Source organism: Aptenodytes forsteri, unplaced genomic scaffold (assembly GCF_000699145.1).
Source record: "Aptenodytes forsteri isolate BGI_AS27 unplaced genomic scaffold, ASM69914v1 Scaffold11, whole genome shotgun sequence".
Classification (NCBI taxonomy): domain Eukaryota; kingdom Metazoa; phylum Chordata; class Aves; order Sphenisciformes; family Spheniscidae; genus Aptenodytes; species Aptenodytes forsteri.
This window is the reverse complement of record NW_008794155.1, coordinates 1,892,714-1,914,090: the sequence shown is the minus strand read 5'-3', so window position 1 is coordinate 1,914,090 and position 21,377 is coordinate 1,892,714. Positions and strand designations below refer to the sequence as shown.

General features: G+C 36.7%; 1 protein-coding gene across 1 annotated transcript in view; it reads right to left on the bottom strand.

Annotated features, from left to right (window-relative positions):
* LRP1B (LDL receptor related protein 1B) overlaps positions 1-21,377 on the bottom strand; it is a 676,318-nt gene that overhangs the window by 309,495 nt on the left and 345,446 nt on the right. Inside the window, exons 10-13 of the mRNA XM_019472156.1 lie at positions 11,991-12,213; positions 8,862-9,033; positions 6,737-6,880; positions 5,071-5,307 (exon numbers count right to left, since the gene is read on the bottom strand). Coding sequence (XP_019327701.1) covers positions 5,071-5,307; positions 6,737-6,880; positions 8,862-9,033; positions 11,991-12,213 — 776 coding nt within the window. The remainder of the gene's footprint in view (positions 1-5,070; positions 5,308-6,736; positions 6,881-8,861; positions 9,034-11,990; positions 12,214-21,377) is intronic.

Genomic DNA, 21,377 nt, shown 5'->3' with positions numbered 1-21,377 from the left:
GAGTACAAAGGCAGTGGACAAACAGCACAGATGAATAAACATAAATATACAAATGAGATTTTTTTAACATGAAAGAAATTCTTGTCAATAACATAGAATTATATATGGAAGTAATTGATAAAGGAGTTTACTTGTCTTGAAGAAGTTAATGGGGTCTAGAGTAGTTCAGGATTCAAACTAGATGTTCTTTCTAGCTTTAATGCTGTCTATAATTCCAAGTGTGTAATCATCCTATCCCATGCATATTGATTATGTTAAATTTATATACATACATCTTCATGAGTGTTTAAACTGTGATATATTTCACACTTGCTAGATTTCGTTTGTTGGTTTTTTTTCTTTAACCCTTGAACTGCAAAGTACAATCTACCGCCCGCAGTGACCTGAACAGTAACAGGAATTAAGGGTAAGAAAGATCTCCAGCGGCCGTTTTTAAATGTGTAGTTCTTTGAACATGGGAACAACTGAAGCCTGACTACCTCTGCATTCATGTGTTCCTTTGCTTTTTGACTACTTTCCTTTGCTTTTTGACTTCTTAGCAGAAGAATAATGAAATTTTTTCTTCTCTTCCATTATAAATCCATTTCACAATTTGTGTCCATGTTGCTATGCCCAGCTGCAGAAATCAATAAAATAAGAATGAACTTGCAAATCATCAGTCCTTGGTATCTCCTCTCCCTATTTTTACAAAATTTTAGGGTTTTAATTATAGTTGGACCTCTGCCCTATATATCGATTTAAGTTGAAATCATTCTGAAGGTCCAAAGGATATTGCAGAGAGACAAAGGTACCCACTGAAGTACCAAGTAAACCTTGTTCACATAAGAAACTAGACATAAATTTAGTAAATTAGTCACGGGTGTAGAGATGGCACTACATCCTGTGAGACACAATATGAGAAAGTTACGGAAAAAAAAAAGTGGCATATGCTCAGGTGTTTTCCAAAATGTGTTTAACATTTTTATCCATATTTCTGATACACCTAAACATCACTCTACTTTTGGGGAACTATTTTTCCTTCTGATCTGAAAAGCTTGAAGGAAGCAATGGTGTCAAAATTCACTCTCCAGACGGAGGATGTGAAACAACAGTATGATGACATACCTAACCCAGCAACCACCTAGTCTGACAAGAATCAACCAGTCAAAGGACAAAACAGCTGTGGATCAGTCAGAGCGGGTGAGATAGTGCCAGCAGCTCACGCAGGTTTCCCAGGCTCATGGACACTGTCAGTTTTACTTGCCGTCTCTCAGTGCCTTTGCTACATTCTTTTAAAAAGGCAATGTCAGAGAGCTGGAACTCTCCGAAAGTGGGAGAGTGGCCTTTGGTCTTGGAGTGATCAAGTGTGCTGAGAAGAGAGAAGTGCAAAGTATGGTAGGGAAAAGAAGAGAGCATCTCACCAAGGACCTGGGAGCCCAAGGCTCACAGAGAAAGGCTGCTGAACAGAACAGGCAACAAAGATGAGCTTCAGGAGTTAAAGAAAAGTCCTTTAGGGCTCAGAGGGGTCCCAGCAGATTTTGCTCAACTCAAGGAAACACTGACATGACTAAAATCAAGCTTGAGGACAAGCAGCGATTTGTTCAAAACCCATTTTGTTTTTATCCTGTCTGACCTAGACGTTTTGGGTTAAACACAGTTTTTATACTAATAAGATCAGCTTTTTAATGAAAATGTTGGGTTTTTTTTCTTCTTTGGGAGACAAAACAGTCCAAATATGGACTGTATTAGTATCAACAGCAAAGCTAAATATTAGGTTAGAATACTAGATACCTCCTAAAATTTACAAGCATATTGCTCAAAGTCTCTTCAGTTTCATATAATAGCTACTATATCTGAGCTACTATGCCTTCTACTGTAATTTTGGAGCATCCATATTTCTCGACCAAATACAATGTAAGTTAAAAAAACTCACAGTAATTAGATACTAAATATATCAGAAAAATTTAAAATAAAGGAGAATTCTACAGCCAGAAAAATTTAAAATAGGAGAATTCTACAAGCCTATAAAGACAGTTTACATTCTTTTTGTGAAGTTACAGTTTAAAAGTTCACTTTTATAAAACTATCTAAAAGCTTTAAATACATTCCTTACTTTTTAGGTGGGCTTCACATCAAGTAGTAAACAGGAACAAAATAATGGCCATTCTGCCATTCTGGTTAAACAAAATTGATTTGACTACAGTAAGCCAGGCTTTCTGCAGTGAAGCTCTTTCAACATAAAAAGGATAAGGTGAATAAAATATACCATTTTGATCATTGTTCACTTGCTAATTGAAAAATTAACATTTCTAATTCCGGAAATACTACCAGAATTTTACAATCAACAGTAGTATGTGGGCTCCAAATATACTGACTATAGATACAAGATTTTAAAAAACTCATATTTCTAGAGGCAACAATTTGCCACATTGATTTTAAATATGCAAGAGATTATAAGCACAGTGTGTAATTTGGTACAGAATGGCCTAGCTCATCAATGTCAGTTAGATCATGTACACTAATAGTGCCTAAAATACTAGATTAACATGAAAACTGCTGAAAAAAATAATTCTTCTATAGACCAACCAGCTAAACAGCTTCCAAAGATCTTTACAGACTTACTTTGACCTTGTTTAAGCAAAAAGGTAGCCCTTGACCATCTTTGCTAATATTTACAAGTGAATAATATAACACCTTAAGGCTCACAGCAACCCCAAACAACAAAAGGGGGACAAAGACAAGTAAAAAAATCCCAGAGTTTGTGTTTATGTTACTTCAACTGAACAATATTTAAGTCCCTTTAAAAATGTCTGGTTTGTTCCATTTTTTAATTTAAAAAAACTAATTTCAGATGCAAGTTTGAAACCTTAATGATAGCAATTTCTGTTGCTGGTGAGAGCACACTACTATTGCAGTTGTGCTGCCGACTCTAGGGTAGGCCGTGCTGTGGGCTGTCAAATAGTTACCAATATTACGCAGCAGTTTGTTTCCCAAAGTGAAGAATAAGAAATCACAGCTGAAACTATATCAAACTCCAGCAGTGTTAGGTGCTCAGCATTCTCAATTCCCAGTCAACAGCTTGTAGGATCAGGCTCTCATGTAGGCAAACTGTAATTATTTGAGTCTCAGTGTTGTTTGAGCTAGCATATCTGTTCTTGCAAAACCTGATGGTCACAAAAAATGACAACTTCTAATCTCAGAAGTGACACCTACCACAGATAGAGTTCCTTAGCAGCATGCTCTTCAGAGCAAGTATTAAACCACCTCCTGACACACCTGATTTTCTCTAGCAGCCTTCCACCATGGAACGATTTAATCTGTCCCTGCTGAGTTCCTGAGAGCTGACAAGAATAAAAGCTGAGGTGGTATGGCTGGAGGCCATATTAATGTTTTGAATTATGAAAAATACATTAACAAGTGTTCTTTAAGCATATTTTAAAGTTATGAAACTACACCAAGTTCTAACTAACAATGTAAGCTCCTGGGGAAGGAGTGAGAGGAGAATGACAGTGACATTTTGTTGGTCTTTTTAAGTATTAGGACCACTAATAATATATCACTGGATAATCCATAACTCTTTTGGTATTGCATTGGTGGTTTTGCTATGTTGTACTTATAAAGAGTAGAAATTCCAGTTAAACATTATTTAAAAGAGTCTCTTCAATTTGCTGGTTTGGTATACAAAGTTTATTCATGTTTGCATGTTTGATTAGAGTAACCTCAACCTGTTTGACACCTTTCAGCAAAGGTGCTCCTTGGTGCTGCCTTATCATATTTAAATCTACATACTGTCCGCTCCTTCCTCTACTCCACACTTGGATTACTTTGTTGTAAAATGAAACGTGTGGTGTTTAGTAAAAGAAAGTCAGCAATGGAAGTTCTGTGATGTATATTACCCATTTCCATATTCGCAGTGAAATGAAGAATTACCGGATTGACAGCTGAGTATTCATTATTTACTCAGACAGCTGCCTTTTATTAAGAAATCACGAATATAGTGTAAAAAGCCATCTATTCCTTGCAACTACTGCTAAAGGGATCTTTGTGCAGACTCTGAGGTCTGTGGAGAGACCTTATACCAAAACAGTACCATATCACTGCAAACTGGAGATAACTTCTCTGAGAAGGGTGCATTAAAACATGGGTGATGAATGACAGGGAATTAAAATCCCTGTGCTAAAACAATGGTATTTTAGTTACTTTCACTGTCTCGACCTTCAATTTACAAGTAAAGATATTAAGCTCTCTGAAAGGCAAGATGAATATTCATACTGCTCATTTTCTTGAGTACTAGAAAGTAATTACTGTAGAATGGATTTCAACCGAGGCAGTTGTTACCTCCTGCTGAAGCAGTCTTTCTTAAAAAGGGGTCCATAAAAAAAAAAGAAATATGGGTTGACAAACTGGTGGTTTTATCACTGAAACAGCATTCAGTATGACGAGATATGATTCTAGACCAGGGAGATTCTGTGAACTGTGGTGGGATAGGTGGAAACTAGAGAACTGCTGGTATTTTCTCATTGCTATAATAAGTGGTACAAACATCTTAATTAAGGTTCTAAAAAAATGTTTAGGTCTCCCTGTTGCTTCCACATATACAAAGGAAAACGCATCAGGAAAGACAATACTTTTTTTTCTAATGAGTTTGCAAGCACCACAGGAAGTCTCACTCTGCCAAACTACTTGAATAAGCTCCAGAATCCACACTATGATACAGGTTGGAGTGAAGAAATCTTATAAAGTCCACAAGGATACGGGATGGCTCAGCGAATGATTACGAAGAACTACATTATGGATCCATTGTATCTAACTTCTGAAAGAATACAGTGGAGATGTAGGAGCTACTCACTGGCAGGTATAAGCTTAAATGGACAAAGTAAGAATTCACAGCAGAGCAACTTAACCAACCTTTAAATTGCTGCATTCAAGAAAAATAAACAGGGAGTTGTAAAAAAAGAAATATCTCCAACTCTGTTCAAGGTCTAGTTTTCCGTGGGAGACTTAAATAAAGCTTTAAATTATCTGTAAACGTCAGTTCAGCTTCTCCTTAGTGAGATTCTCTGAATGTCACTATCAGTTAGCATTGCCTACCATCTTTGAGGATTGTTTCTCGCTCTGTGCCATCAATTTTCTGTCGTCCAATTAAGAAACTGGTAGTATCAGCAAAGTAAATGTAATTGGTTTCGGCATGGAAGTCCAGAGCACGAGGATTGACCAGGTTTTCTATAGGGATCATGTATTCATCAGACACTTTGGTATTCAGGTCCATTCCCCGTATTATTCCCGGGCGTCCCTTCCCATAAAAAAGAAACAATTCGTTCTTTGGTCCTGCAAAAGAAAGATTACAAACATAAACAACTGATGCTCCCTAATCTTCTTTACAGTGCATAATGTCACTGTTTAATTAACTGGCACAATTAGTGGGGGAGCAGGAGCGTTATTCAACACCAAAAATTAAACTTTCATATATTCTGAAGGTATCTAAACTCAAGAAATCTAGCTAATTACATTACCTTAATTAAAATACAAATTACTTCAGTGAGCTGCTTACATCTAATTATTTTTTTCTGTAAAAGTTCACACTGAAAAGCAATGCTAGATCACAGAATAACTTTGCATCTACTGTGAAATGGACATCTATAGCTTTGTAGGCATTTAATTTTACAATTCATTAGGATCTATGAGGGTAACGTAAACCACGACTGAAGTAATCATTAAATCTAACAAGACCATAAACTCCAGCAAATACAAGACGCTATTTTTTTCACCTGTAGTTTCTCAGAAACAAACAAGACGAAAGATTACAGTGAATGTCCTTCAAATGGGAAGGAATACAACAAATCAACACACGCTGTTCTTTCATACCGAGATACAAAACATGGACACCAATATTTCCTCTTTCTGAGGAGATTTTTACAATTTAATCAAGTAGGTTAATTGCAAATAACTGAAGCTTAGTAAGGTGATTTTCTTTCCTTAAAGATACTCATAGATATCCTTAGATCCTTAGTACTATCTACATACCTCTTAAAATTTTCAAAGATATATACTTTTCCTAATGCCTCTCAGGGTTTTCTGTTGGAATTGTTAGTGAAAACCATATGAGGTTTGACTGAGGTCAAATATATCCATCTACCAGCATCCATCGAAGTATCTAATTGCATGCCTTTCATCTGAACTAAATCAATGCCATTTGATTGAGAAACCAGGCAAAATTAGGTATTCCCCAAAATTTTCAGGACTGTCCTGTTGGCTGTAGGTGACTAACAGATTGTGTATACCTGATGTTAGGTATAACCATAGTTATACAAATCAAACTTGCTTTCACAAAGTATGAGAAAAACCTTGCTTGACTTATTCACACGAATGGTCTGCTTCTGAGTTACAAGTTGATTGTATGGGTAGAAATTAGGTGTGACAAACTATTTAGCAGCATTTCAGTACCTATGTGCTGTGAGAATGCATAGTATATAAAGAAATTGTAAGACTGATTAACTTAAAACCCGTGATAATTTTTAGAATTCTTTAAACAGCGTCCCAGGTTTAATTTGTCCCTTGTATGAACTAAGCCAAATCACATCATTTTAAGGGAATGAAAGGAGTATATGAACAGAGTGCCAGGTATGTGTTGCAAACAAATTTTACCCAAAAACAGCCCATGTGATTTCTATTGTTATTGATAAGCACGTTAAATAACACCCAGAACTATACCCTGAAATATTAGCAGCTGGCAGACTCTTTGATTTAAATAACGTACTTTTGCATGACCTGCCATCACTTCCCAAGATGAAGCCAGTCCTGCAGCGACAAGTCCGTGCTTTGTAGTTGCTGCTGAGCAGACAGATGTGTGAACATCCCCCCGGCATTCCATATGGGTCCACTTCACATGCATGGCTTCGGACTATGGCGAGTGAAAAACAGCACGATTGAAATCCATTTAAAGCAAGATAATTATATGCACCAGCATGTAGAAAGTTTAGGCAGGAAAAAAAGGGAATTTGTGTCACAGTAAATTTGTCCCCAGAATATAACTACAAAAGAAGTGTTTTTTTTAAGGTGATACCCAAAGCAGACAAGTAATCCCAAGGGCCATCTTGTGGCTATTAAGCCATACCCTACAGTGTTGTATGCCATCACCCCTTTTTGAATAAGCTTCTGCACAGCGTTTGCCAGGCAGCACTCCCCTGGGGTGGCTGACACCCTTCCCCATTTTTATTTGGTGCTTTGGTTCATTTGGTTCGTTGGTTGGCTTTTTGAGAACAGAGTGAACCCAACGCCAACGCAGTTTGCTATTCATTCAACTCCATTAGACAGCACCTTTCTGAGGCAGATGCCTGTGCAGAAACTAAAGAACAGAACGAGCCTTGTAGCATTTTTCCATATTTGTACAGTTGGGACATAAATCCAGCTGAAGAAGCCAAAGAATTCCTTTCCCTTGACTCCATATTTTCAAATGCACGGTTCTAAATTAGCAGACTAATATATCAAATAAATTTTTTTAAACTCTTTAAGGTAAATCCAATGAGAAAACAAAATCTATCTTGCTATCCTACATTTACTAAGCTGGCTTACAACAGGCCAGTACAACAGTATTTTAGCTCAAAAAATGTTTTTCTCGTCTCTCTCCTTTCCCTCAAGCTTTTGAGTTGTTTTTAAAAAAAGTAATCAAGTGGTTTAAGGTCGATATTGTTAAAGGCATACAGAAACTCTACCAAGCTGAGACAGCCTTTACAGCGAATCTTGACAAGCAACAAACACGTCTATTCAAAACAAAAGAAGTAGCAGAGTGAGCAAAGGGCAAGAGGACCAGAGTAATCACAGGATGCAATAAAAGATTACACTGTGCTCACGTCTCTCCTCTACCCAACCTCTCTGACTCCCTCAGGGGTACAAGAGGAGGGCCTATAGCAAGGAGAGAGTCTTTGCAACCTCCTTCGGCCACCGACATCTGCAAATCAACGCCCTCAGCTATAGGGTGAAAATTAGCTCACCCAGTCTACATCAATTTAGAGTTTGTTACCACTTCAGAGACTTCTCTAAAAGCAGTCAGTCTGTTTAATAACATTGACATTGATCACCAGAATTGATGCGTTTGCTTTTCTGTCCAAGCAAGCATGGCAAGGATTTATTGCTATCAGTCATATCAAAAAATTCTCGTGAAGTATCACTGTAAACATTTTGGATCTTGCTATCTTTGCACAAAGCTCCCACAAATCGCACTGCTGCTCAGAATGCAGAAAGTATGCGATCCGAGCCATGATTAGAGTCATACAGGACTATGGACCTCAGAAATTGCTATTTTACCAAAAATTCTGAGATTATAAAGAGTTTTTCATTCTAGACAAAAATGAAGATTTCTTTCACAAAAGGCAAAGATGATATTTATACAAACCAAGGAAAACTTAACAGCAATTTCCTATCTCACCAGTTGCTGTGCTGGCAGTTAGGCAGGCTAGCTGCCCACATCTCCATGCTTTTCTGGCCACCCTGAAGATGGGGGCTCTCTTGAGGTTCGTAGTCTGTCTGAAAAGCAGGCCCAGAGAAACCAGGAATCTCTGAGGTCCGAGAGCCATGTGTGGACGGTATTGGACATCTAACAACTAGGAAGGTGTTAAATTCTGAAAGCGTTAAGCGTGTGGAGCCAGAAAACTTGCAGACCAGTGGCCTTTGGCAGCTGTCCGAGCTGAACGCTCAGGAAGCAGTTGTGTTAGGAGCTTAGAGACGCAGGAAAACTGGGCAGATGAAGAAGCAACGGAGAGTTTTGCTGCAGTGATAAACTTTCACTGAATCTTCTGATATATTTTTCTGGAAGAACCTTTTTAACCACACATCCACCTAATATCTGGTTTTACGTTTCCTAGAAAGAGGAATTTTGATCTTACCTGCTGTTTGAGTTCTTTTCTGGTATACATGGATCTCTTTAGCATTGTCAAGTCTAGCAAGAGACTGAACATCAGTGCCATTATACCTGTTTACTCGTAAAATGTTGAGGTTATCTGAATTGACTGTATATAAATAGCTTTCAAATACTGCCAAACCACAAAGATGCCTAATCTGGAAAAAAAAAAAAAAAAAAAAAAAAAAAAAAAAAAAAAAAAATCATTATTTTAGCTGAATATTTTAGGTACATCTAGGTTTTGTAAACATCAAACATTACTGTGAATTGTACGTGCTAAACTGTACAAAAGGATTTCTGAATACGTCGACAAATATTTGTAAGTAATAAACACAAACTACACTACAAGTATAGTTCACATTCTTGCAGTCCGAAGTTTACAATTTGAAAAGTTTTGTACAAGAAAGGCAGAAAATTAAAAATATTTAGCAATCCAAATTCATTTATCCTCTGAATTTCCCAGTTTGTGTTTTAAATTAAAAGCTCCTACATACTTTAAGTGCAACAGCTTATTTTAGTATTAACTAGTATTAATTAATAATAACTACGATAAATTAACTAATATTAACTAACATTAATATATATAGCAAATATAGATATTTAAAACAGTTTATAGGTTGAATTGATGTATTTTTTTATTATGTTATCATCAAAGCAAGGCAAGTAGTGCAAGATATACCCACTGAATATTTTCTTAAGTAAATAAATGAATAAATAAACAAATTCCCTCAGCTATGCTTGTGTTCCTTTTGTGTTGGTGTCTTTGAATATGGTTGTGGTCACACAGTACTGCTTGTTTCTCAATAACTGAATTCTAAAATTGTATTAATCTGTGATGTGTTTGTGATACATTGATTAAAGATTACCTAATGCTAGTTAGCCAATCACAAGTCGAACATGAAGTGTTCAATAATCTAGTGGTTGTGCTTGATTTATAGATTTAAAAAAATGTAAAATATTTCATGGACAATTTTGAAAGCTGAGCAAATTAAAGAGAACTTGTTGGCAGACATTCAGATATTGTTAGGCTGAATATCTTATTAGTTTCATCAATAAATTGTTCAACACAAAGTATTTACTTAGCTCATTTACTCACAAATTCAGACACACATCACAAAAAACCCGAAACAAATGAAATACCCCTGTTGCGCATCAAATATTTCAGTCCTTTCTGTAAATTACCCCCGAGTTGGCCAAGTCTTGCTATTGTATTCTGACCTTACCCAGAAAAAAAAAAAAAAAATTGAGATCAATGGAAGTGTTTAATTAAGACCCAATAGAAATTCAATCCAATTATAGTAAGATGGAAAAGAAAACAGCCTTGAAAATAATGATGTATCTGTACCAAATTGTTGGCTTCTCCTCTGCATTATCATCCTTTCTTCCCTATTTCCATTTGCTCTCAGCTTAAAGCTTTATTATTTAACTCCCATGAGAGCTTTTCTATATTTACACTATTAAAACTATGTGATTCTTTTTACAATACATTTTATGTATTATGACTTAATTATTTGTATTTAATTTATGCATTTGTTGGTTTTTACTTCTCCTGAAGCTTTCCAGCTATCTTATGCGTGAATGGAAATGTTGCTTGCTACAAAGAATAGTCCTTTGAAAGCCACGCAGACCATCAATCATAAAAGCCCGTACCATTTGGAAAGCATGTCTTTTGATATGCTTGTACTCATGAAATAGACTTTAATCCCTAAAATTACTTGAGAATAGTTTTCTGGTCTGCTCTTTCCTTGGACTAATGAGGAGTAACTTGGAGTAACCGCCATTCTAAATCCTGGCAAATGCAAGCACAAGACGTAGTGACATCACCAATTTTTCATTTGAGTGGAGAGACAACCAATATGCTTCTCCTTTTGTGATAGCAGTGACCAACCGAAAGGCCAAACTTTTTAATACCCTTCACCCATATTGAAAGAAACAGACATCCTTCTCCTTTCTTAGCTAGTTTAGAGAAGAAAGAAACCCTCTGAACTTGATAAAGAATCCTCTTTTGCATCTAAATTGCAGAAAGAAGAGAAAGAACAAGCATCTCTCCTATGACACCAGTACAACTCAGTTACAAGCCTGTAAAAGTATGTTAGTTGCTTCTGAAAATGGCTTGCTTTTTTTAAGGCCCTATTCCAAAATGTTACCTGGAAAAAAAAAAAAAAAATTTTCAAGATCTTTTATTCTAGAACAACTGGCTAAAGACTGGGAGTAATTTGGTAGAAAATAGGAAGGTGTTTGCTATTTAGCCAGGTGACCTAGACTGTTTTTTGTCACATTTTCTGCCTATTTTTAAATGGTAGTTACACTAACCAGTTGTCTCTTGGTAAACAGTGATTACTTGGAAGCAAGCAAAGAATGACAGCAGAACAGGTAAAATGTTTATTCTGTCTGCACATTTTTACACACTCTGTTTAACCTCAGGCAGAAGCAGATGTAGTCACGGTACCCACACCAGCTCTGGGAGCCCAGGTAGCAACCAGGAACAGTTTGTCTTTGCTAATTTTCCCTTGATTTACATAAGCCTCACAACTTATGTTCCTTTCCCTGCTACCTACTACCCTGCTCTCCAAGCTGAAGCAACAATTACGGACTGATATACTCCTGCTCAAAGACTCATACAGTCTCAGCATTTGTATTTATGACTCTGAACATCTGGATCAACTGGGAAAAGCATCATTGCCATGAACAAAATATGATTTAAGGGCATCCAGATTGGTCTGAAGAGGTGAATAGCTTTTGCGGTTCTTCTCTTTCACATTCTTGTGCCTTGTAGTCTCTCCTTCCTGAATTGCCAAGGAGATCTTCTTGGCATTAATAATTTACCCCCTGGTATCTTTCCATTGCCCCATATTTTCCCTGCTGAAGTCTTTTACAACGGGGAGTGTGACTTAGATGGTGCATTGTTAATGAGACGCTGCATGGAAGTTTGTCCATAGGTTGCAAAACAGGCTAAATTGCAAATAAAACAAAACATGCAGATAGATCTTTTACTGTCTAACGCATTTGAAGTAAAAAGAGAAAAAAAAATCTGAAATTACTGTAACTGTTAGCATTATGTACATTTATTTTATTGATATCGTTACTTTTTACTAATTTGCAAATAAATACCTACTTGTCTGCCTTTAATTATTGTATGCCTCTTTCCTCCTTGATAGTCAACAACTTCCACACTGTCCAGGTATATGTCAACCCAGTACACATATTTATTAACGAGGTCTAGTGCAAGAGCAGTTGGCTGTTCAATTTTAGAGTCTACAATCCATGTCCTGTTCATTCCATCCATGTCACATCTCTCAACTTTGGCAGCATTCCCGTAGTCTGTAAAGAAAAGCTTTCTGTTGAAAGAAAATAAGATGTTTTAAGTTTCAAAGGGTGTGAGCAGAGTACAAAGCTCCTGGTGGCTCTGTGCAAAGCAAGTTTTTGTTCTTCATCGTTTCAGGGGGTTCATCTATCAATAACCCATATAACCCATAATGATAATCATATAATTACCAAAAAAATTCACCGTATCTTCTAACAAATTCACAATTACCCAGAATTTTCTTTCAAACGGAACGTACAGAGGTTCCAAACGCATTTCCTTACACCACAGATGCACTATGTAATACTTGTCATTTAAATGGATGGTACTCATATGTACAGAGACTACATTACAATCTTAAATATCTCTTTAACCATTATTTATAAAAAATGGCAAGATAGTTACAAATAACAAAGAGTGGAAAAACCACAAAGCACTTACATGGTTTGGAGAACAATTCATTGCATATAAGGTATAACAAATAGAGCGATCCACACTGTCAGGTTTTGAAAATACATTTCTAAAGAAGATGCTTTAGTCTGTAGTGCATTTGTATCCAGCCTTGGAAGGATGTTCAGGCTTTAAAATGTTTCCACAAGTCCAACGAGTCATTCCATCCAAGAATAAAGGGAAACTACCAAAGACTTAAAATTGCTACTAAAGCTTCCTAACCCGATACTTGATTAGCATGCACTGGGTTTAGTACAGACAAATCAATTCTGATTAACCTGACAATATTTTAACAAGATTACCTATTTGTTAGACTAAATTACACTTGCAATCTGAAGACCACCTTGCCATGACTTTAACATGCTATAAAGAATAATCTGATTCCAGACTGAACGTTACTAAAACTACTTTGAGAATCAGGATTTCATTTTCCAAATGAAGTGAATTATCTCCTAGTTATTGCCACTAATGAGAATAACATTGGATCAACAGCATATAAACCTTGAGATATCTTTATGTTAAAGCGTAGTAATTTATAGCCTTGTAACCTCTCATAGAAATTCAGCATTGTAGTATGCTTTAGGCTGGAAAGAATACATGTTTGCTAAATAGCCAAATGAGACCCATATCCTTTATTATTACCAACTTCAAATAAATAAGAATACATTTTAAATGTAGTTGAAGTGTTTCATGTGCAAAATGTGTAAACTAAAAAATTATTAAAAGTATTGAAGGCAGTAGAATTATCTATAGTATACGTACAGCAGTTGCCAAATGACAAAATGAATTCATCACCGAATCGTAAAATGGGGCTTGAGGAGAATTTGAAAGGTCATGTAGTCCATCACCAGGCCATATGGCAGAATAAAGTTTACCTATAACATTCCTGAGGGATAACTTCATTCCTGACAGAAATTTCTATTTATCAAAATCACTTTGAATTCCTGTCTTGTCCTTCATTGTAATTCTGTATCCCAGCTGTACTTTAAGAACATTTTAAAACACACATACTTAACATTCAGGCCCATATAAATCAAAATGTGCATATTACAGATGATGTGCAAAGTAAAAATTATGTCTGCAAAGCAAATATTTAATTTGGAAGGAAAACAGCCAAAGAATTGTGTGTGTATATATGCGTATACACTTTTTTATATATATATATGTGCATATATGTATTTCATCAGCAATAACAAGGCCAACACCTATTACATTTAAAGTAAGTTGAAAATATGTTACATGTACTCTAGTCTATGATCTGTACTTCTGAGGATTTGATTTAGGTTATTTAATGGAACTTTGTATCTCAGGATTCAAAAAGTCAAACACAAGCTCATTTTGCAATCATAGAACCAAATGGGTTGTGCTGTGATCAGGCACCCCCCCGTGTGTACATATAAACGCATACATACACGCAGCAACTACAGAGACCTGGAGCTTGACTTCAGACTGACTCTTTACTCGATTGCTTAGTGCACAGTATTCTTATACAAGACTCAACATTTCTACGCGATATCACAGAGTAATACACAAGTCAGAACTAATAATTATTTGCCTTTTACAATTATATTCTCTCTTCAGATCAGACAAGAAATAAAACGTTTGTACATCAAATGGAACCAGTAAAGAGCATCTCATTTAAGATGCTTCTCCAGCTTTCAGGCATGGGAGGTCATTTCTTTGTTTTCTAAATATCTGTTTTATATTAACATCATCTGTGCTAAGGAAGCTAGCATGACTTCATGTGTAAATGACATACTTTTCATTTTAAAAATAATTACTCTTCTCCTGGAGACTGACGATAATAAAACTTTATCTTTTAATGTAGAGGCAAAAGACAGAGCGCGAAAGTAGTTGCCTAACTGCTGCCGTATGATCAAAGTGTACAGAAAATTAAATTAAGAAAATTAAATGCTTTACCATGTAATCTTGAAATGCAATTCTGTATTTAAAGACTAATGCAGATTTTTAGAATGAGGTTTAAATCGGAATTGCATTTATAACACACGAAGCTGACCCACAATTACACTGTATTTCCTTTGCCTTGGGAGTTCTCAAGGATGCACTGTAGTAGTATTTATTTCAGCTCAAGACTAATTTTCCTGCTGACAAATGGTGCTGGATTTGCTTATCCATTTTCAGCAGGGGGTGGTGAAATCTTTTACCGATTCACAGAGCAACTGCAGCAGGAATACTGACCACGTGCATTTCCCTGTACAGCCCAAGCACTATGGATTAGTACTGACCTTAAGGGACCACCTCTAACAGGGACAGGGCGAGCTATGTGCATTACAGCCTTTATTTCCTGAGACTACCAGTGATGCTAATTGAGGCTGCTGTAAAACAGTAAAAATTTTGGCACTAAATTGAATTTTATTAAGGCACGTTATCTTTTGAAAGCTACAGACTTCTTCATGCATAGAAATTCTGAATATTCTCCTAGCTCTTTGAAACTGTACAAACCCCATGTTCTGCCCATTGTTAATCAAGAACAAAAAGGGCCATCTTCTTCATCAAGTCCAGGTGCTTTGCAGGCATCCTGTACTACTCTTTTTTCAAACTTCTTAAACTCATAAAAGTACTTAGTTGTTTTGACCCAACGTTCCATCCAGAAGTTCTTCCAGAATGGTTTCATTGTTGTTCCAACAGTTAGGAATCTACATCTAATAACTAATGATGGCATCTTCAAGGCTAAATTATACCTACTGATTTCTGCAGCACACTTATTTGGCTTAAACTCTTTTTTTCACCTGTCTTCCCCTCCAAAGGTATTTCTAGATGGCAATCAAATTCTTTCGCTCTCTGCTTATCTTGAGCTGCTAGGTAAAGGAAGTCAATCTTTCTCATCTCATAAAACAGGCTCTTTATATTGCCCTTCTGTGCAGTTATTCTAATTTTAGCTCACGTTATTGAACAAGCATGGTCAGCACTGGATGCGCTCGCTGCTCCAGAGAGGAGTTCACTGGTGTCTGTACAATGGCACTGTAACTTCCCTGCAACAGCTGGAGATTCAGCCATCACTGGGTGACATTTCCTATTTTCACAGCTCTATTACACTGCTGATTTACAGTCATCCTCTCACCAGCTATTACATACATCCTCCTCCCTCCGCTGATTTCCCAGGGTTTAGCTGACTTTCTCCAGTCTGTGAAATACAACCCATTTCACAACTCAACAACTTAGTCTTAAAAAGTTACGGTTGGAGTTTTTCCAACAAGAGTTTGGTTTCAACTAGGAAAACACAGGGAATATTCCCTCCACATCTGAGCAACGGAATCTCTATAACATTTTAAAATATCCTCAACTGACAAACCCACCGACTACAAATAGCAATAAAGTCATGTTACTAAATAAAACTAATTCCAGAGGAGAAGAATGCCATCATGAGATAAAAGTGAACTTCCCAGTCCCTGTTCTCATACCAGTGGTCACAGATTCATCTTTCCTTCATTATCAGGCCCCGAAAACACATAAGGAGGCCCTCAAAAGGCCTGCTGTTCTTTCCTGACAGAAGACATCTGTCCTCGATAGAAACTTCCTTTCAGACCCAGATAATTGCTATCTTAGTTCAGCTGCCAACTTTATATGCCCCCCTTATCACCATTGGTTTTGTCCAGCAGCTTCTCTCTTGCCACTTCCTTTTGTTTTCCAAGCTTCCAGTCACCGCATTCATAATCCACCTATTTAATTAGCCAAGAAAGAAATATGTTTCCTTGTAAAGCTACATTTGGGCATTTGGATGACTGAAAACTCTTAATTTCTGATGCACCTAAGAAGCCAAATACTGTGTAGCACAATCAGATGTTTGGGGGGCAAAATTTCACAATTCTGCAACTCCTTGGCAAAAACCCCACCACCCATGTATGGAACAATAATATAAGGTATGATGAAGTAGTTTTCAATTTTTTCCTGACACATACAACTGTGCTTCACAGTTATGTGTGTTCATGTGCCACTATTATTGTTTTTTATTCTTTATATCCCTCCTCATTCTCTCATTACTCTTTGTAATAGGGAAGAGGTGCATTTGTCACCATCTCCAGAAGCTCATCTATTCAGCCTCCAGGCCTCAGACTCCAAACTGTTACCTGTATAACTCACAAGCCAGCCTATTCCCACCTCTTATTGCTCCTTTAATTCCCAGGTTATCTTTTAAACCTCAAGTGCTCCTTCAGTGGACCTACAGAAGAGGAATGTGTTATTGTACAGTAACCTCAATCCCTTATGAGAAGAAGCAAAACAGTTTCAGGCATGCCCAAACAGGACAGAGGTGCAGAAGATACACCATCACACATCTGATAGTATGGCATGGTTTAAGACCAAATGCAAGAGTGGAGGCTAAATGGACTCAGGTACCAAAACACTTTAATCACACGTGCATCCAAATTACACACCTTCCTTGCTCTGCAGGAGGGAAGACATGGTATCCTATAGAGTTACCTAAAGCTCATATTTTAAGACTACTACTACTACTATTTTTAAGACTACTGCCAACCCAAACCATCCCAGCTGCCACATAGCAGTCAAATGGCAATGCCAGGGAAAATACCATCTTTTCCCTCCCCATCTGTTTCTCTCTTCCCCTGGTCTTCTCTTATCAGAGATAAAGATGTGTTAGCATAAGCACTACTTGGTAGGAGAAGTATAAAGATTACAAATACACACGCATTTAAAGGACAGCACCTTCTACTTAAGCTGAAGAACCAGTAAGGATGTTCTTCTGAAGTAATTACAGGCCCACTAGCTTAATCTCAAGAAGGTGGGAATTGCTGGGGCAGATTTTGAAGGGAAGAATGACAGAGAGCTTGGTAGTTCACGGGGAAGAGTCAACTGCAATGCAAATCTATCAGAGGTAAACTAATATAGTATATATAGAAAGAAGGCTGCTTTCTTAGACAAAGTTACTGCCCTGGACCAGACCTATCTAGATTATAGTAAAATAGTCAATAGCATACCTCAACAGGAGCTAAGAGTAGAAAGAGCAGTATTTAATTTCCAGAAATTACACTGAAAGGATCGTTCTCAAGACAGAAAGCTACTAAAGATACTCCGTTAGTCTTGGGAAAGTGAATGAGCGACAAGAAGTTGGAGGCTTTTTTCTAATTTAGAAAAGGGATTACAGTGGGGGAAAAAACTCTGAATTGGAGTAACAGAAATGGGGTGCAATTTAATCTGTTTAGAACCTAATGAGAAGACGGTTGGCATTGAGCGGCACCAGCCAGATACATTGTAGGACAAATTGTAAACACAGAAAGATACACTGTAGGATAACTAAAATTATGAGGACTGTGGTGAACAGGGAACCTTCTTCAGAGAAGGTGATCAAAACACCTAATTAAAAAGACTGTGTGAAAACATCCGTGGGATGTTTGTAAACTTGTAAATTTCTGCTTGTAAATTAAAGCTTATGGTATCAGGATCAACTTACTACTTACGGATCTACTTACTGGAGTCTCAGAAGGGGACTGCCATGCAGTCCTGTATCTGATTTCTACTGAATTTAATCAAAACAAATGTGATTTGATTTAATTTACATTGCATTTGATTACTAGAATGCTTTACAGCATGGTCCAGGAATATTTTCCCCTCTGTTGATGTTTAATACTCTGTTCAGTATTCTTTTTCATCTGCATCTAAAGCAAAAGAAATCAGCCACACTCAGATTTAGCCCATTTTTGGTAGTAAAGAAGCCATGACCCTTAGCGTACCAGACAAATCTTAGGTACTTGAAGAGTACTACTTACTAACACACCCACATTTAAAACAATTGCCAGGTTTGGGGAAAGGCAAATTTTTCCCCAGGGCAGGAACGTAAAACCCATTGGATTTGGGCATGTAGGTTCCTCCTCCCCCCCTGCTTCTTTCTAGCGCAATGCAGCACCCATCACCTTGAGCATAATTTCTCCTTGCAAATCCATGCTATTTTAGGGGGGTTAGAAACCAGCAGGCTCTCCAGCAGTGTGCCTTAATTTTTGTAACTGGTTTTGGAAGGAAATATTGGATCGATGTTTTTTGGGCTACATAGGAGTGAAATTCTATTAAAGCTCCTCTGTGATTTCTGCAATGTGAAGGAGGACATTTGTTCCAAATGTTCCTAATATTTTGGAATCCTGGCAATGAGTGCATAAGAGTAAAATAATAGTGGTTTCTTCTCATTAGAGAGCTGAAGATTAGTGCCATGAAGGAAAAGTAAAACAAACAAACAAACAAACAGTTAGACAACTCATTCTCACCACAGAGCCAAGCTCAAATCACTGCTTGTTGCACAACAGAACATGGGCAAAATCAGCAAAAGCTCAACCCAAGTGCCTTAGGGGGGACATTTGTAATAAAGTACCTTTCTCTTTACATGGAAAGCACCAGTTCAAACAAAGGTTTTCTTATTTGCAGTAACAGGGATGGCAATCTGAGCAGCAAACAGGGTAAAATAGCCGTGAATTTGGGGACGGATTAAATAAAGAGCAAATCCGGTTCACTGCTAAAGTAGCTACAAATTGTCATAATCTGTGGAGTTCTTATTGAACAGAGCAGCACAACATGGGGGAAAGGAGAAAAATCCTGAAACTGTTTCAATTGTATTTTTTCCTTTTTTTTCCTACTAAAACTGTCCATCTGTAGAAATACGCCTAGTATAAAGCCAAATTGGCTTGCCATCAACAGGACTCCCCCCCCAATATAATTTCCTTTGACATATAAAAATATGCATTTTCAGAGATGTTATAAAGGGAATGTAACATGATAATTCAGGACTGTGATTTGTTACATTGCTGTGACTGTGTTCTACTATTGTTTTATCTTACCAAAACAAAATCCAGTGTAGAATTTTGAGTTTGATCCTTTTCACTTTTGAGGGGATAAAAGCCTTCGCTTTCTTTGGTCTTAGGGATGGCAACCAAACATGCATAAAATAAAGTTTTTTTAAAGGTCATAATGACCCTTAAAGAGTTTTGTCCCCTCCCTTTTCCACCCAAATATGCTTTCTCTGCAGGGAGGTAACTGCAAAAGGCACTCCAGTGCACCTACCTACCACCTCTGGGTGCAGCAGGAATAGTATATGATAGTAAGATGTACAGCTAACTTTCTATCTTATGATATCTTTCCACGGTTTCAATTTTCTCTCACAAGTTATACTTCTTCACACTCAGAGTAAATACGTAGCAAACCCATATCAACCGTACCATATTGTCTTTCTTGCTCCACTTATGAATAGGTGTGAGTTTCTGTACATGCTAAAAAAATGCACGCCTGGAATATAACACCAATAAATCAAAGACAAACACCCACAGAAATGAATATTCAATTCATAGGTTTTGCTAGAGGATAAAAATGAAAAGAAAGTTTGTCTTACACTTATTCTTGTCATAATAGTGAAGTCTGGGTTTTTTCCCCCCATCGACAAGATTAAAGCTTTGAGACGTACTCTTGAAAACCTGCATCCCTTAGCATATATCAAATTTATACTTGCTTAATCTGCTTTCTGTCTAAATACAATTCAATATCCTTTCATTAAAGCCATGTAATTACCTTGAGTAATTTTGTGCAGCAATGGTGCATTTTCATTGTATTTCTCTTTCTTCCGAACAAAAGGACGTTGTTTGAATTTTGAAAATTTATTCCCAATATAAAATTATAGGAAGGCAATCCAATTTTACCTTTTATGTCACTTTTTTCATGAATATATGCAACGTTTTAATGACTTATTTTTAATTGAAAGACACACTGCAGATGTATTCATGGATTCAAAGGGCCCTGAACATTAGTATTTAATTTGTCCAGTTATTGCCATTCATCTGAAAATGTATGGATTCCGATTTAAATTGGATGCAGAAATCTAGAAGTAGAGTCCTTTCAGACTGTACGTGTATCTGCCCATGTGTTACTGCAAGCTCATCAGAATAAGAATAAAGAAACACTGATTCTTCCCAGTTTATCACAAACCAGCTGTGCCAAATTGCTGTGTTGATCCACTGAGAAAATTCATTTTTTAAAGACACTCAAACTGTCATGTAACATGGTTTTGTATCACCACTTAAGTAGACTTTTAACGTGACAGCCAAAGAGTACCAAGAAGTCTTTATAATATTTTAAAAATAGTCTATATAAAACCAAAACTATTTCACAGATTTTTATGTATTTATAAAACGTGTGTTTACATCCAAGTCACGCACATGCTGCTGTTAGATATCCTTCAATCTGTAAGTCTGAGCCTGGAGAGAACATGATGATGAATATAGTTCTTGCATTATCCTGAGTAATTATTTCTGAGGATTAGATGGTTAATTTCAACTGCTGTATGTTTTATCAGATACACAAGATGCAGTGAAATAATTTTGCCACAGAAAATTGAAATTCTGTTTCTTCATTGGAAACTCAGGATCTCACATATATGCTATCATTCAAACTCAACTAGAGATATGTATTTTTGATGTAATATTTTTTATTATTCTCCTTTGAATGATTTCTGGAGCAACAAAATGGTGCCACTTGATCTTTTCTACTACTTACATGAACCCAAGTACACAGCAGAATACACACATTCAAAGACTTATTTTCAAAGATTTAATTAGTATTGGCTCTTTGCTCTTTCACAGAAAAAAGAAACACTACTTAGCTATTTAATTTTCATAATATATTATTATACGTAGTCAGACACTATTTTTTCTTCCACTTAATAAACAACCTTTTCCTTTAGTTGAAAAGAGACTATTTTTAAAATGACTTTTTAAAAATAGAATTTTTTTTTGGGGG